At 40.7% G+C, this 16,600-nt stretch overlaps 1 protein-coding gene across 1 annotated transcript; it reads left to right on the top strand.

The window, feature by feature from the left end:
* Positions 1–526: 526 nt before the first annotated feature.
* Positions 527–8,367, top strand: LOC130150781 (guanylyl cyclase-activating protein 1-like). Its single transcript, XM_056342038.1, has 4 exons — positions 527–839; positions 3,331–3,480; positions 5,152–5,242; positions 5,982–8,367. The coding sequence occupies exons 1-4, from the start codon at positions 642–644 to the stop codon at positions 6,107–6,109; spliced, it is 567 nt and encodes a 188-aa protein (XP_056198013.1). The 5' UTR covers positions 527–641; the 3' UTR covers positions 6,110–8,367.
* The last annotated feature ends 8,233 nt before the right edge of the window (positions 8,368–16,600 follow it).

Genomic DNA, 16,600 nt, shown 5'->3' with positions numbered 1-16,600 from the left:
TATGGGTTGACTGCACTTCTGGGGTGGTTCTGGGAGTAGGTAGGTCAGGGGATTGTTTGGGGTCCCCCATCTGCTGTTGTTCCTCTGGGCTCCTTCGTGTGTGTGGAGGTGAACTTTTTCCCACATAGCCTAATGTTTGTGATGGGCTACTTCTATAACACTTTCTGGTCTTATACACAAAAGTTAACCAACATTTCTAGTTGAGAAAACAGACTCTTAAATCCAGTTAGAGGAGTAGATCTTTACTTCACCTCACATCTTGTAGCCTTTTCTTTTTATCTTCATGTATAATTTTGTCAAGGCTTAAAGTAGGGTAGTGTACCAAACCAGTATAGATCCTGATGCCAGTTTCTGGTTAACCTTCTCACCCTTTCTGATCTGGCTTCTGAAATAGTGGTGATTCGCTAGATTATCTTGCACCTCTTTTCCATTTTAAGAAGGCCGTTCGTATCATTGAAACTTTGAGGTTTATAAATCAGTCTCTAAGCAGATTAACATTTATAATTAGCTTGTGGAATGTTAGATCCTCACTGAACTGCCACTAATGTCGAACGTGGACAGGAGCCGATGGGCAGTGCTGTGAGAGCAACAGGAGGAAGAGGATCGTTCCTGTAGCATCGTTCTTCTGAACACGCATACACATGGGGAACAATAGCAGCTCCACAGTGGATGATCTGCAGGCTGTTGAGATCCACCACTGGTACAAAAAGTTCATGATGGAGTGTCCTTCTGGACAGCTGACAGAGCACGAATTTAAACAGTTCTTTGGGCTTCGAGGGCTGGATCCAGAGGCCAATGAGTACATTGAGCAGATGTTCCGCACGTTTGATATGAACAAGGTGAGTTCACCGGCAAGGAAATTAACTGCCTAAAAGTGAACCAGCTCCTGAACTTTTAGAGTCCTCAGTTTTCTCTTACAAACATTGGTGTGGAAAGCTGCTGAGGGACACTAATGTAAAGTAGCTAAATGCAAGAAGCAAATTAATATGCATACATAATGACATAGATAACAGAACCTTAAATAATAATACCTTATTATCTACCTACCTTGTGCAAGTTTGAGAATTCCTTATTGTGTTTTGATGGACTTCGCCTTGTTTCACTAGCAAAATACTAATGAAAGGAGATTTAATTTTTATTCTTGTTCTTATATGTTCTTATTATTCAAAAACATGTCTGTATTAGATAGTAGACACTACAGGAACCAAACACAATATAAATCATTATAACATTCACAGAGGAAGTAATTTCCAGGTATTTGCCAGCTGAAGTTAATACTGCCAGGGCGGACCACTGATGTAGCTCTCCTCAGTGAGGAGAGGTAGGTAGTATTCCTCACTGTGACAGGTGACCACTAGCTATCTCTAAGGTAAGAAACAGTAGCCCCCATAATTCCTTTAAGCATGCAATGCCTCTCACTTTTGCTTGTTTTTTATCCGTATATACTTAAGCCCATGCTTGCAGGCCTGTAATCTCAATGACAGAGAAATTTGGTTTTATGGCAGCCTGGGAAGATGCAGAAAATTGTTCTCTGCTCCAAGGTTCTGAAATGGCTGGAGCAAATGGCTGTGAGTCAAGGAGGAACTAGTCACAGAGACATGCGAAACAGGTAGGAAACCACAGGGTCAATTTTGAAGAAGGAAAGCCTAGGGACGGAGCAAAAAGCATTGGTTTGGACAACATGTGAGAAGGCATAAGGAGTTAAGGAATGTTACAAAATTCTTAAAGTAAGAGAGGAGCAGCCAGGCTCCATCAGGGTAGCTGAGGTCTTGTGGTGGATGTAATGACTGGCAATGACTGCAAATCTTGAAGAATATTCTGTCATCTTAGAGTTCTCTGTGGCCAGGATGATGATAGTGGTGAGAAGCAGTTTTATAAAGTAAACCAACACACTTACAGTTCTAGCACAAGACTTTACCTCTGTCATTTCTTGGGATGTTTAAAGACTTAGAATTTCTTTAAGAATGTTACACATTGTGAAGTTCTCCTGTGAGCCCCATGTTACGCAGTAAGCAACGTTTTAAGAAGACTCAAATTCAAATTTGGTCATACAAAGATAAAAAGCTATCTTCTAAGTAATGTGGCAGCTAGTAGAGATGGATCTACAGCAGTTAATCTTAGTCTGTTAATAGTTAGCCACTTAATCTAAGCTCCTTTTATAAACAAGGGCAAGGAATAAGAGCACCCGGAGGAAGACTCACCCTGTAGTAATACAGACATCGACAATGGATGGGATCATCTGCCCTCTGGGCCTTCAGATTCTGAGAACCCTGCTGAGGACAAAGAGGATAAATTTGCATTTGAGCTATTTTAAAAATTTCAATCACGCCCTCCTTCCCGCCTCTAGAGCTGGTTATCTTTGTGTTCTGTGGCTTTGCTGAGTGAAGTTATGAAAAACTCACATAAGTGGAGTACTACAGTGATCCTGAATAAATATTTTAAAATGTTGTGATTCTTGCTGTAAAACAGTAGTGCTCTGCTAGTCCACCTACATTTGCCTTTCGCATATGTTTACATCCATTCCAGAAAGACACCTGACTTTATTTAAATGCCTCGATAAATGAAAGTTCATTTTCTTGCTCTGCAATTTGTTGAAGTAGTTGGTCAGACTCTTTGACAGTGATAGGCACTTCATTTGTTGTTTCTTTTTAACCGCTCCAAATTTTAGTCAGTGTTAAATCTAGGGAATACGAACCTTTACTGTCTGGCATTTTTTTGCAGAGGAAACAAGACCTTCTTGAGTTTCTTTGTGGATTCAAGATGTGGAATGCTTAACAACCTAAATACAGAACAAATTTTCCAGTTCTGAAATCATGTTCTTTGTGTTTTAAAAATATCTTCAGTCACTTTTTTTCAGAGAGTGGAGAAGAGATCTATGGTTTACTGCGTAGTTTCCCACAAAGACAAAGCAGACTAGTACCTAGTACTAGAAAACCTCAGGTAGTATTACTTTCTACTTTTCTGTAGCCAGGGCTCTGGATCTATTTTCTCTCCCAGCAGTCAGCTCTGGTGGACAGAGAGGGGTTTGTTCACACTGGCCATGAGGAGCAACAAGTTCCATCTCTGCAGGTGATGAGCACAGAGTAGTCTAGACATAAGTAAGATCATAACTTTAGGAATCTAGGTATTTAGGAGATCTTTAAGGTGGCCAGAGAAATAGCATGTGTGTATATGTGTCTCTGTGTACTAAAGCTTTTTCTGAAGTCCAAGTCTGTGCCATTTTTTTTACTTCCTGATTTTTAGCTGTGAATGTAAGGAGCAATAATGTAAAAGGGCTCCAGAGCCATAACTCCCTCAGTTTGTTCCTGTCACAATCTGGTTTTCCCACAGGATGGGTATATTGACTTCATGGAATATGTAGCTGCCCTCAGCCTCGTCCTCCGTGGGAAGATGGAGCAGAAATTGCGGTGGTATTTCAAGCTCTATGATGTAGATGGCAATGGTTGCATTGATCGACATGAATTGCTCAACATCATTAAGGTGATTATCCAGGGGTCTGTGTTTTTTCATTTCCTTAAAGCCCAATTTCACCACACAAGCAAGACTTCAGCTGTTCCCCATATGGATGATCATGGATGAGACGTTCTTTAACAGCGTTCTTTTTTTAGCAGCATTCCCCACAAGTAAGCAGACTTGACAGACTATTCTTTACCACCACGGCACATGTTACAGCTTAGTTAACTCCATAAAGTTGTTTTAGCTATCTAGGACCTAAATTGCACTTTCCAAGTTTTCAGACTCCATGACTGTCAGTTGCAGTCTCTGCAATGTGTCCTTCACATATCCTTTTCCCCATGTGAACAGTAGTTGGAGAGTTATTCCCAGTTTGCTTTTTAGAACCAGCTCCTAAATGTCAATGCAGTAAAACAGTTCTGGCTGGCAAATAGTTTAAAGAATGACTGTCTACGGAAAAGATTGTATGCAAATAGCTATTGTGGAAGGTGTTGGTATTACAGGCATAAATATGACCTTATGAATAACTCAGAATAAATTATGCTGGAAATTCAGATTATTCTGCAGAGAGTGGGAAATTAGGAAGACGCAGGAAAGATTCAATGGCCCTAAATAATTTACATTTCTGAATAAGAAAAGTCAGGAAATGGATCTGGTGAAGACTTGAAGCCTGAGCTGTCCACAAAACCACTAATAAGATATTAATAATACATTCTTATCTGGATATGAGTTTTAGTGCTGGGCATTGAAAAGACCAAACCAAATCAACAACCGTAATAACATACAGCCTCCTGCTAATAATTTGCAACAGAAATACTCAGACTTCACAGTGAAGCAATAGATAGTGTTTAACACAGAGCTCTTAAGAAACAAGTCCTTTGGGTGATAATTGGTTGCAACCAATTTGCTGCTCTTTGAAATTTGTGACTGTAGTTCAGTGTCTTTTTTGGCAGCCTTAGGAAGTTGCTGAGGTGAGTTTTAGTAAAATGGCATTTCAAAAAGAGTGAATAAACATACCAAATATTGGAAGATAAAAACTAGAAAATGAATAGTCATAGAATCAATATGAAGGCTCTGGAATCAGGTATTTCATGGACATCCTCAAACAAAGGAAACAGGCATGGAAAGAAAAAGTGCTCTGCACTATATTGGTATGAATAAGATGAACTCTAGTAAACAGTAGTGAATAATACTTAAACTTTCTCAAGCTGGAAATGAATTTCAGTGAGCTTTAGGGAGAAGCAGGACACACTGCAAGCAGTATATAAATGGAAGTGGAGAAAGCAAGAACAGAAATAAATGACCACAGCATATAACAAAGGGATTTTATAATGTCAAATGCAGAGGGTGTTTGACAGTGTTTATGGGGCTTGGTGGACCACAGGGTAATAGAAAGTAGATCAGCTAGGTGGATCCTGATTATGCCATTTCTACAGCGCTGAACCTCTACCTAAGCAGATTTAGGGTGATCCTCTGCTCGTTCCGTGCTCCAGAACCATGCTCCCTTTGCACTCTTCAGTGCCAACAGTAAGGCCTGATGATTTCTACTGTGTTTTCCTGTGACGCTGGTTCATTTGTGTGAGGAAGGTAACATGTGTGGCTATCTTGCTCTGAATCTATGCTGAGAGGCTGCAGTGGAATCAGTCTATCTTTTTGGGAGCCATTAGACAGCTTCCTATTCTTACTCCTTTCTTTTAGGCTATTCGAGCTATTAATGGTGGTGGCCATGAAACTAGTGCAGAAGAGTTCACCAACCGAGTCTTCAACAAAATTGATGTCAATGGAGATGGTAAGGTTCCTGTCTTTGTCATCCAACTCAGATGGTCTCTGAGAGACATCTCTCTCAGAGAGACATCTATGTCTTCTTTTCTTTATTGAACTTTATGCTGCTTCATTTTATATTTGCTCGCTATATGAATTCTCATCCAGTAGTGCATTCTCCATGAATTTTGCTAAGGCATTTTTCTCCTTGCATCGTACATAATCAGTATGACAGGAGTTGTTCCCTGTACTAAGTCTCAGCTGTGTTCTGTCCACATGAGTTTGGCAGTGAGGTTTTGGAGTGGGGATTTTTTGTTGGCCTGTTTTATGTTGCTGCGTAGCTTATGTCAGAGTTAGAAATGGGAAACATTAACAGATGGCCCCAGCTGCTCCTAACTATTTCAGCAGCAAGGAAAGGAAGATTTGGAACTTAATGTTGAAGTTCAGAGTTTCTTCACTGGGTCTGCTACAGACAGTAGAGCAAGCCCATGAAGAACTATGGACCAGTTAGTCAAAAATCACCCAACACCACTGTAGTTGCTGTATGTCCCTGAGATATTTCTTTCCTTGCTACTTCATGTGCTCATTACCTTCTGATAGGCTCTTTTGTTATTCTGGAAGAACTCTGCCAAGCTGATTCCCTGTACAAGGGTTTTTTTGGCCTACGACAGAAAACCCATTTCTCGGAAGTTAGATCACAGTACTCCTTTTCCTCTTCAAATGTGGATTGGCATGATTCTGATGCCTTCTGTCTGTGTCTCACATAGGTGAACTTTCTCTGGATGAATTTGTGGAGGGAGCAAGAAAAGATGAGGAGTTCATGGAGGTTATGATGAAAAGTTTGGACCTGTCACACATTGTGGCCATGATCAACAACCGTCGGCATAGTGTATAAGTCATGCTGGGAGAAAACGCTGTGCTGAAACACAGAAGGGTTTAAACACACCACAAAGGAGAGACAGCATTTTTAAAAACAAACAACACTTCAATAAACACACATATGGAAATAGGAACAGAAAGACACTATTATATTTGTGTATCTGAATTCCTGTGCAAATAGTGAAGCTCAGCCACATACATGCAGGGCAGGTTCAGAAAAGCTGGGTCTAGGTGGCAATATTTCACTTGGCTTCCTAAAATTTAAAGACCAAGTTTCAGGGCACAAGTTTCCTCCTTATTCTGTGTCCCATATTATCACTTTGCAATGGACTAAAAGTAATGCTAAGTTTGTGAAAAGCACTAGCAGAACAGGATGTTGGAGTGTGGAGAATTTCCGACGTGTACAAAAGAGCTTCAAACCGTTACCCATGTAGACAGCTATCAAAAGAGTGTAACTTCCACTGTTCTTGTCATGGTGTTAGGTCATAAACACCAGCATATTTGTACCAGATGTACTTGGATTTGGTGTCTCTACAGAAGTAGCTGTATTCAGAAGATCTCAAGAGCTGAAAGAAAAATCAGTCTTTAAGGCTGATGGTGATAAATCTGTTCCCAGCTGCGCTGTCAGTAATGCTGCTCTTTGCAGCTTTCTGTGATCGAAGAACTCTTCACCAAGCAAGTCGACAGTTTAGGAGCAGCTTCTGTAACCAGAGAAAAAGTGCTACTCAGTTTCCTGAAGCACAAGAATCACCCGAGAGATCAAATCCTTTTTACACTTGCTGTCCTACCACTCTCCTCTCAATACAACCGAATAAATGAAATATGTGAAGATGATCCTAATATTGTTGCTTCACATGTCCTTTATTGGTCTTTCTTTTTATTCTTGGGGTAAGAACCTAAGAAGCAAAAGAAACAACTCTGCAAGGTGGCTTGTGAGTTCTGCTGTTCATGTGAACACTGAAGTTGATACTCTAGATCAGTGCTGCCACAAATGACTCTGTGTCTTTGTACACAATTCGAAGAGTGATGTAGCATGCATGGAAACTGAGCAAACTGTGTCTTGTTCACTAATGTTAGGTAAGGTAACAAATGAGAAGCGCCTTTGAATTTGGAGAGAGAACCAGAAAGTAAAAGAAGAATGCAGGAAAAGTTCAGCAGAGTGCCTATGCCATAGCTGGGCATGTTTTCCGTGTGCAAGAGGAAGAACTTGCAGACCTGTAACAAGACAACTTTACAGTGGACTTGATCTTGCTTATATTTAAGTTTCTGTGATGCCCGTATGTATACTGAATGCAGTGTCTGGCCTTTCATCTCAGTCAGGGGAGATTTAGTCAGCATTGTCACTGGATCTTGAGGGAGTGAGTGATTGTGTTTAGAGCAGGTGCCAACATTTTGCCAGGTGGGCTCATACTCTGGGTCTCACAGGCATGTACACATCTGCAGTCTTAGAGCTTGTGAGAGGAATCACAGCCTGAGGATTGACAAACATTGCTCAGTTCTGCACGGGATTATTACGAGTGTATGCTGTTGGGCTGTGCTGTCCCTTTGGACTGAGGAAGGCAGAGGTCTTTTTTTCCAGACTCTATTGAACCTGCCCTGTACCTGTTACGAGTCCTTGGTCTCTTGTAGTTTCATGGGTCAGTTACATGTAAAACTGTATTTTTATTATCATCTGACATACAGACCCTCCCTACTTTTAATTCTTAGGAATGTAAAGAATTTGTGTAAGTGCAGCTGATGCATTAAAGAAATCACCAAGAAGTTGTAAGCAGCTAGCAGTGTTGCAGCAAGCTGTTACACACAATGTACAGAATCTTCTTGATGTACATAAAGGAGAAGGGCATGTACATTCTCAATAATCCAGAATATTTATAAGTGGAGTTTAATTTTTATTTTTTTTAATAGGTGTTATAGTAACCTGGTTCTTCCTTAGCTGTCATTACTGATGATGCTGGAACATTTCCCAGCTAAGATCCAGTTATGACATTTCTTATAGACAACAAGCCCACATAATGTTGTCATTACACTAAGTTGCAGATGTGTGTTTTGTTATTGATATTTCTATTCTGCTACTGAATGATTTCATTGGTTTTTGGCTCTGCAGCCAGTGTGTTCTGCGAGAGACCAATCCATCAGTATATGTGCCTTTGTTGGTAGGTGTGGGAAGGGAGACTGGGCAGCGGGAGAGGAAATCATTGTAAAGGGGAGATAATTGTTTTCTGACCTATTTGACTTTCTTTGTACAGTTAAGATTAAAAAAATGTACAATAAACATATCTTGGAACTGTTCCCTTTGATAGAATAGAATAATTAGGAGGATAAAATCTAGAGCTATGGTTTGGATTCAGCACATTAGGGTTTTCAAGTATCTCCAAGGATGGGAACTCCACAACTTCTCTGGGTTAGGGTGAGGGTTTGGAGTTAGGGGTTTAGGATTAGGGAATATGGTTAGGATGTTAAGTGTTGAAGTTATCATTTGGGATTGGGTCAAGGGTTAAGGTTCAGGCTGAGATTAGAATTAGGGGATTGGGTTTGGACTTTGGCTCAGGTTTGGGATTTGGGTTAATGTTGCTATTTTAAGAGTTAGGAATTCAAGTTCAGATTAGGGTTTAGGGGTTTGGGTTAAGGGGGTAGGGGTTAGATTTAGGATTAGGATTTAGAGATGGTTAGAATTTGTAGTTTGTGGTACAGTTAAGGGCCAGGGGTCAGGTTCATTGTTCAGCTTCATGGGTTTTGTGATCTGGGCTCCGTTACACTTACAAAGTGAAGGGGCTGTTTCCTTGGCTCAGAAAGCAGGTAGCCCAAGTTTTGTTGCAGTAGTTCCATGGCTGCAAAGGGAAGGTGAGGGCCAGCACTAGAATTCCTTCCTAGCACCTGCTGTGTAGGAGCAGGAAAATAAAAGCTGGACGCTTTCAATCCTGCTTTCTGAGCCAAGAAAACGGTCCCCTCACTTTTTCGCTCTAACAGAGCCTAACTAACAGTTCTAACTAAAGTAGTCTTTATTTCTGATCATATGCTTATGATGACACTATGCTAATCACCTCTTAATTCATCATCTTAGACTGAAAGATTATGGAAATTCTGAGGCTTATTACTTACTCTTTCAGAATTATAAATGTAACAGATTCAGAAGTAACAATACTTTGTGTCATACTCAGAAACACTTTTAAGGCAAGTTGGGAGACAGATTTAATTCACTTCAGTTTGCTTGTGGGGGACGCTCACACAACATACAAGTACCAAATACCAGAAGCCACTGATACAAAAATCTGTGGAGGTTTTTTTATTCCCAAATTTCCCTCAAGAGAACATTTACAGAGTTGTATCATGTACTCTCATAACTGGCTTTTGCACTGTCACATAATTTCTCTCCTTGGTTGACTCCCTGATCTGGATTCTTTGATTTCTATACTGAATGATTTTAGTATTCTCCTAGGAATTCTTTAAGCACAGAGTGATTTGCTCTGTCTGAGACAAAACCTAGGTTCTGGAGACAGTCTGCTCACCTCCCAGCAGCGTGGTGGACATCTTTGTTTCCCTATGCTCTGTACTGACTGTCAGCACTGACATAGCTGGATGGGCACCACCAAATACTCCAGTGTTCTCTCATGCCACCCACCAGGGCAGCATCATGCTGTCTTATATATCACCATCGTCATGTTATAATAAGACAACTCTAATTTTCACAGGCTCTTTGCACTAAAATAATAGGAAAAAAAAAAAGTATTTCTGCCAGCAGTATTTAGGCATCTCATATTTAAATTTCCAAGTTTAACCTACTCACACTTGATTCGTCTATGCAAATAGGCAAAGTCAATCTGAGAAAATTCAACGTATTCTAAGATAAATATGTAAATTAGCTCAGAAATTTACATTTAGGCAATTGAACTGAATGAAATTCCTGCCATTGTCCAGTGAGATTTACCGGCTTATTTAAATGCACTGCTGAAATAGCCTTGGTAGCACAGGCCAATGGTAGACAACTGTTCATTACTGTCTCGGGTAATTTTATTTGATGGCAGGCATCTGATCAAAAAGGAATGGGAGCACAATCCATAGCTATCAATCTCTGGAAGCTGGCAACACCAATACGGTTGACACATCCTGTGATTTACAGCAGCAGTTATTTAAGACTAATAGTAGAATTAATTAACCTTTCACAGCACAGACCGTGACAGTTCAACAGAGCAAAAACTTACATTGCCATCACCATAACAAATTTAATGCCCTTGACTTCTTGTTTCCCAAATCAGAATGGAAAACTTTCAAAAATGTTGAGGTATTTGATTACTGGGAACACTAGTTGTTCTGCTTTATGTGCCTACTGTCATGTGGTCTTTTCTAGTGTCCTGGTGGAGTACAAAATCCTTGAGTTCTGCCATTCTTCTGTTAGCCTAGATCTTTGAAACCAAGCCACGAAATGCCCTGGTTTCTCTCCTGCTGGTTCACAAGGATGGTGACAGACTCCTACTGTTATCAGTTACCTCCTTCACTCATTGCCGGAAGCTCAGCGACTGTGAACAATATAAACCTGCTGCTAGTCCTATCGTGGAAATGCAATTTTTCATGAGTTCTTTTTCTTTTTGAAAAACTGAGGAAGCTGATAAAAAAAGAGAAGCATTGAGCTTGTTAATTCGGTTACTCAATAATTAAGAAATGCTAAAAATTATCTGAATGTGTAACTATAATTCACCCTCTCAAGTATATATATAATCAAAGGTATTTCTCCCAGAAACACGTAGAATGAACTTATAGATCCACAGAATGAAGCAATTCCTTCAGAGAAGCCTATAGCTTGCATGGCATGAACCTCCTTAGCTGGAGAACATGTGCCTGTAGGATATATCAGGGAGAGTCTTGAACACCCAGCCTGCATGGCTCGCCCGAGTGCTGGGGCTGTTCCTGGCCCTTCCTCTCCATGGCTGGGCAAGCAGGGGCCATGAGACTGGACACAGCGCTGTGGATCTCCACAGAGACATAGCTGGAGGGAGATTTCAGATGAACACTACATTTTAAGTTAGACCACCACTTGCTGAGGTCAGAAACCAGAACTCTGGACTTTCCCACACACTAGTCTGCTCAGAGTTACAGCCCATATGCCTGGCACCCTCTGACTTCCACACACTTATGAAGAGCTGGCACCTCACTTGCATAAAGCTTTACCTTGTGTCTTAAAATTTGACCTTGTGTTTGTCTTTGGTAACCAGCAGGTGAACAATTTGCTCACTAAAGTTCAAGACTATAATCTTCTAGTTGCTAGAAGCATTTAAATGTTTTTTATATGTTCTATTATTTTGAAAAGATTAATAGGCAAATATATGGATGAGCTCAAAAATTATAATATATATATAGATATCCATAACTCAAAGTAGATGATTTGAGTGAAAGTTGTTTTCTTAATTTGTTACCCTGCAAATAAGTATACATTTTTGTAAGACAGTCTAAATTATTAACTCCATCTGACATCCAGGCATGTGAATGTGTCTTATTTGACTGTCCCATAGATGTTCAGTGATGTGCTCAGGTGCTCACCAATGGCTGCCTAATGTCTGCTGTCATGCTATGGACAACATGTACAGCACACCCAATGTTTAAAAAAAATGCAAACCCACCAAAACCCCCACAAAACCATGAAGAAAAGGTTAGTGCTTGGAGAAATGTAATGTTTCCACAGTGAATTTTGCATGCATAGATGGTGGTTTATGGATATTTATTTTGGTTTGAATTTCTTTTAAGTTTGATTTTGCCTTCAGATTCACCAGGAAAAAAAAATACAAACTTGTTCTAAAAGTTGTAAAAATGGAAACAAAAGTCGTATGAGAATTATATAAAAACGTTTGTACATCTGTGTCAATTTTCACTTTATGTATAAATGCATGTCATGGTTTTGTGATTGTATACAGGATGTATCTTGAGAACTTATGCAAATTCTGCTTTATAAAGGCTGTTACTCCAGTCTGAGAAATAAATATTTTAAATACCTGGTTTGGTTTCTTTTCCCTAATTAACATGAAAATCTATTTTGCTGATTCAAATTTCCCATTTGTTGACCACAGTGGTTTTATTGTAACGCTGCACACAGTGCCCATATTTGTTTGTCCCATTTCAGCACGAGCACAATTCCCAGGGTATCACTAACATCCCACATTTCATTTTGAAATAAGGAATGGTTAGTTCATCAAACCTTTTCTTCCAACAAGTCAGAACCAGAATCCACATGCAACTTGTTGATATCTTCACACAGATATCTCTCTGACATCTTATACAGAGAACAAAAAAATGTGCACGTTAGCACAGTTTAGCAATGAATGTACAGGGTTTTGTCTTCTCACTGCAAAGAAAATATGAATTGAAATGTAGCCTAACTCAGTGACCTTCAAGTTCCTGATGAGGGCAGGATAAGAAAGCATCTGATAAACCCTAAAGGGATTTTCTGTCTCTTTCCTCCAGTAGAAAGAAGGTTTCTAGTAACCATATCTTCTAGCCTTTATTATAAACAAGAAATCAGTTTCTTTCATAAATCATTTTTGTATCATGGAATTGTACCTGACTTGCAGAACATCTGTGAGATTTCCCCACAGAGCTTGCATTTCTGAGTCACATCTAGACCTATATGTATTATGTTTGCGTAGATTCCCTCTCTGATACAAATAATAAAAAATTCATGCTTCCCAAGTAAAATAAATTGATGTTTGAGTCTGGCACCTGGAACGCATAGCCTGGATGTTTTTTTTTCTGTCACTTGATGCCCTTTTCTCAAAAAATAACATAGCGAGAAATAGGCAACAACTTTGAGGATGCCTCAGGAAAAGAGGTGCCCTTTTTCACATTAGCCTACTTGCTATGGCAGTGACACAGGCTGACTTCCACTAAAGTCCACCAGGAGCCAAACTCTACTCTTCCCAGTACCTGCCTTAATTACAAAGATATATGTTCAGGGTGCTTTGGGTACCTCTCCCTAAGGAAACAGTCATGGCTACAACCAATTCTGCATCCCACGCTCAGTATCATCTTATTTTGCGGAGGAAGCTCCTGTCCAGGATGCTGGCCCTCTGGAAATGGTCACAAAGCATTTCCAAAGTGTTAAAAGCTTCATAGGACAGAAAGCTGACTGGAATTAGCTGCCGTTGAAGCTGCAGGTTTATCTGAATCTAGCTCCAGGAAACTATTACAGAAAGAAAACCCCAGGATGCCTTCACATGCACAGAAGGAAGCATTAAATAATGTGCTTATTTTTGAATAATTAATGATGTTTAACAGGAATGTGTGTTTACTCAGTCAAAGCACCCAGCGAAGTGTGGAGCACAGAAGCTGTATTTCCTCACAGCGCTGCTGAGGGGTTGAACTTAGCAGCTCCTTGTGGTATACGATGTGCAACTGGGAATCGGGCAGTTCACGGAGTATTTTTAAAACACAGGCTGAAATCAAAGCTCAGACAGAGACAGAAATATACACAGAGATTCAGTTTAGCATTCCGGCTCTGAGGGTGGATCCCTCAGTTCTCAGACACTGGAATTGAATACGTCATCACCAAGCTGGCAGCGTGAGACCAGCCCCGTGCTGCAAAACTGCTGGAGCTGGGGGCTGCGCTGCCCTGGCAGCAATGTCCAGCACTGCAGATATGTAGCATGGACACTGACTTCATGCTGTTACAACTGCTTGAATAGCTGTTTGCAGCACCTTTTATTAATTATTTTTTAAAAATAAAAATAAGTCTGACTTACTCCTATCTCTTCCAATGAAGTCACATAGCAGAGACACCTGTTCCTCTATGCTGTCCTCTTTTCAGTGTACCTTCCCCTCTCAGGACTTCGTTCTCAGGCCCTCTCTTAGAGGTTTTACAGGTGTGTCATTCAACACACTTTGGTTTCACTTAAATTAGTAACTCAAGCATGTCTGGACACAAGAACTTATACTTTTAAGTTGTTAAAACTGTCCCCAGGAACACAGGTCTCCAGGCATATTTTCCTGATGGTGAATCCCTGTGTGCTTTGGGACATCTCCATGAGAGCTTTCTTCCCAGGGACCACTAAGCCCTTGAGGTCTAGCTGAAGTTACAGCTCCCGGCTATGCTAACTTGCAAAAGAGTGTTCAGCCCACCAAAAATGTGTGAATTCTTTGATCTCCTGCTTCATTGGGAAGACCAAACTCTCAGGGATTCTAGTAAGAACATTGCAGCAAATATCTTCAGCATTATTCTTTTCACATAATCATAGAATAGTTGAGGTTGGAAGGGACCTTTAAAGGTCCTGCAACAAGCAGGAACATCTTCAACTAGATCAGGTTGCTCATTGCCCTGGCCAACCTGACCTTGAATGTTACCAGGGATGGGGCATCTACCACCTCTCTGGGCAACCTTGCGCCAGTGTTTCACCACCCTCATGGTAAAAAATTTCTTCTTTCTATCTAGTCTGAATCTACTCTCTTCTAGTTTAAAACCACTAGCCCTTGTCCTATTGCAACAGGCCCTGATAAAAAGTCTGTCTCCATCTTTCTTATAAACCCCCTTTAAGTATTGAGAGGCTGCAATAAGGTCTCCCCAGAGCCTTCTCTTCTCCAGGCTGAAGAACCCCAACTCTCTCTGCCTTTCTTCATAGCAGAGGTGCTCCAGCCCTCTGATAATTTTTGTGGCCTCCTCTGGACTCACTCCAACAGGTCCATGTTTGTCCTGTGCTGGGGGCCCCAGAGCTGGACGCAGCACTGCAGGTGGGGTCTCATCAGAGCAGAGCAGAGGGGCAGAATCCCCTCTCTCGACCTGCTGGCCATGCTTCTTGTGATGCAGCCCAGGATACGGTAGGCTTTCTGGGCTGCAAGTGTACGTTCCTGGGTCTAGTTTTCAGCCACCAGTACACACACATCCTTCTCCACAGGGCTACTTGCAGGAGTGAAATAATGGACTCAACGACATATCAATATGATCCTAGTTGAAGACGCTTTACTTAAGTTTCTGCAAGCTTATATACAATTTTCATATTTGTACACACATCACACCTTAATTCTATTGGTTACATCCACTGTTCAAATGCTGCTATACAGATACTAATTGGTTAAAAGCATACAAGTGGGTAGTCCCACCTTTAAAATTGTTGACATTCCTGCGGTTATCAGCTCCCAACTCAGCTCCTGTTTTTCTGCCTGCTTAACTGCCAAAGATCCTGTTTTCTTTCTTCTCGTGTCTTTCTCACAACCTTGCGGCCTTGCTGAGCAGACAAAGCTTTTAATCATATCAAGCCGCTAAAGTAAGAGTGAGTTTTGATAGGCCACATGTCCCTTTTCTTCCAAATACATTGCCACAGCTACTTTCAATTCCTGTCTGCCTATACATGGGAATTACAAAACCCCTTCATCCCTTCCTTTTTCTAGGTTATTTTCCTGACACACCTGATGCAGAAAGAGCACAGTGCACCTTTTCCAGCCCTGCTTTACAAGGACACCGAGTTCCACACATTTCAGTCTGTCAGTTAAGGGCATTTAAGAATTTAGGCCACAACAATAAGCAAATTAACATAACAAAACCCAGTTACAAATTATCAGAGATCTCTCCAAGTCTGTCACACCAGCATATATAATTTCAAACTGGGAAAAAAACTAAGTACATAGGGATACTTGCATGATTTATCCGTATCAGTATAGTTAAAATGGTATGATTGTTTGCAGACAAAGACTCAGGGACTGAAGGTCCGACAGCAGAAGGATAACTTCTAGTTGGTACACACTGGTCATTTTACTGTGCTTACCATTTTAGAGTGGCTAGTACTTCGGTCATTCCAAAGGATCCAGTATCGCTTGGTCCTACAACATTCCACTTACTGTATCAGAATTTTTAGATGATATAATATCAGATACGATTTTAAACACAGATGAAAATACAAAACAAACCCTTTTTTTCAGCACGGACTCAGAAAATTCTTGATATCAGCAGTTCAGCATCAACAGCTGTGATAAAGATGGAAGGCACTGCCAGCAAACTGGGAGCTGGGGTCAATACACTGGTTAGTAGGGTTCTTGCTATTTAGAGGGTCCTTGACAGTCAGGAGAAACGAGCTGATGGGAAACTCATTAAGTTCAAAAGGGCAGATGCGACGTCCTGCATCTGTGATGGAATAACCCCATGCAGCAGGCTGAGGTAAGCTGAACGAAGTTCGGCTTTGCAGAAAACTTAAGGGTCCTGGTGAACATGAGTCAGCACCATACCCCTATTATAAAGAAGACCAAACAGATACTAGGGCGCATTATCATGAATGTAACCAGCACATCAAAAAAGTATTATTTCTTTCTATTTGGCACCTGTAAGAATTGACAGTATTGTATATAGATTTAGGCCTTCCAGCAGTAGAAAGATATTGACGTACTCAAGCAAGGCCAGCAGATGCCTACCAAAATGATCAGGAGGCTGGCATGTATGAAGTGTGAGGAGAGCCTTGAGAGAGCTGGATTTATTTGGCTTGAGGTAGATGAGGTTAAGCAGAGCTGTCTACAGGTGCCTTACAGGAGAGTATGAAGAAGA

The sequence above is a fragment of the Falco biarmicus genome, chromosome 5 (assembly GCF_023638135.1).
Source record: "Falco biarmicus isolate bFalBia1 chromosome 5, bFalBia1.pri, whole genome shotgun sequence".
NCBI lineage: Eukaryota > Metazoa > Chordata > Aves > Falconiformes > Falconidae > Falco > Falco biarmicus.
This window is presented reverse-complemented; position numbering and strand designations above follow the sequence as displayed.

Bases quoted from the DNA above. Each gene is read 5' to 3' on its own strand.
- LOC130150781 (XM_056342038.1), top strand. From the start codon at position 642: ATGGGGAACAATAGCAGCTCCACAGTGGATGATCTGCAGGCTGTTGAG. The intron at 840-3,330 runs GTGAGTTCACCG...GTTTTCCCACAG, and splicing joins GCACGTTTGATATGAACAAG to GATGGGTATATTGACTTCAT. The intron at 3,481-5,151 runs GTGATTATCCAG...CCTTTCTTTTAG, and splicing joins AATTGCTCAACATCATTAAG to GCTATTCGAGCTATTAATGG.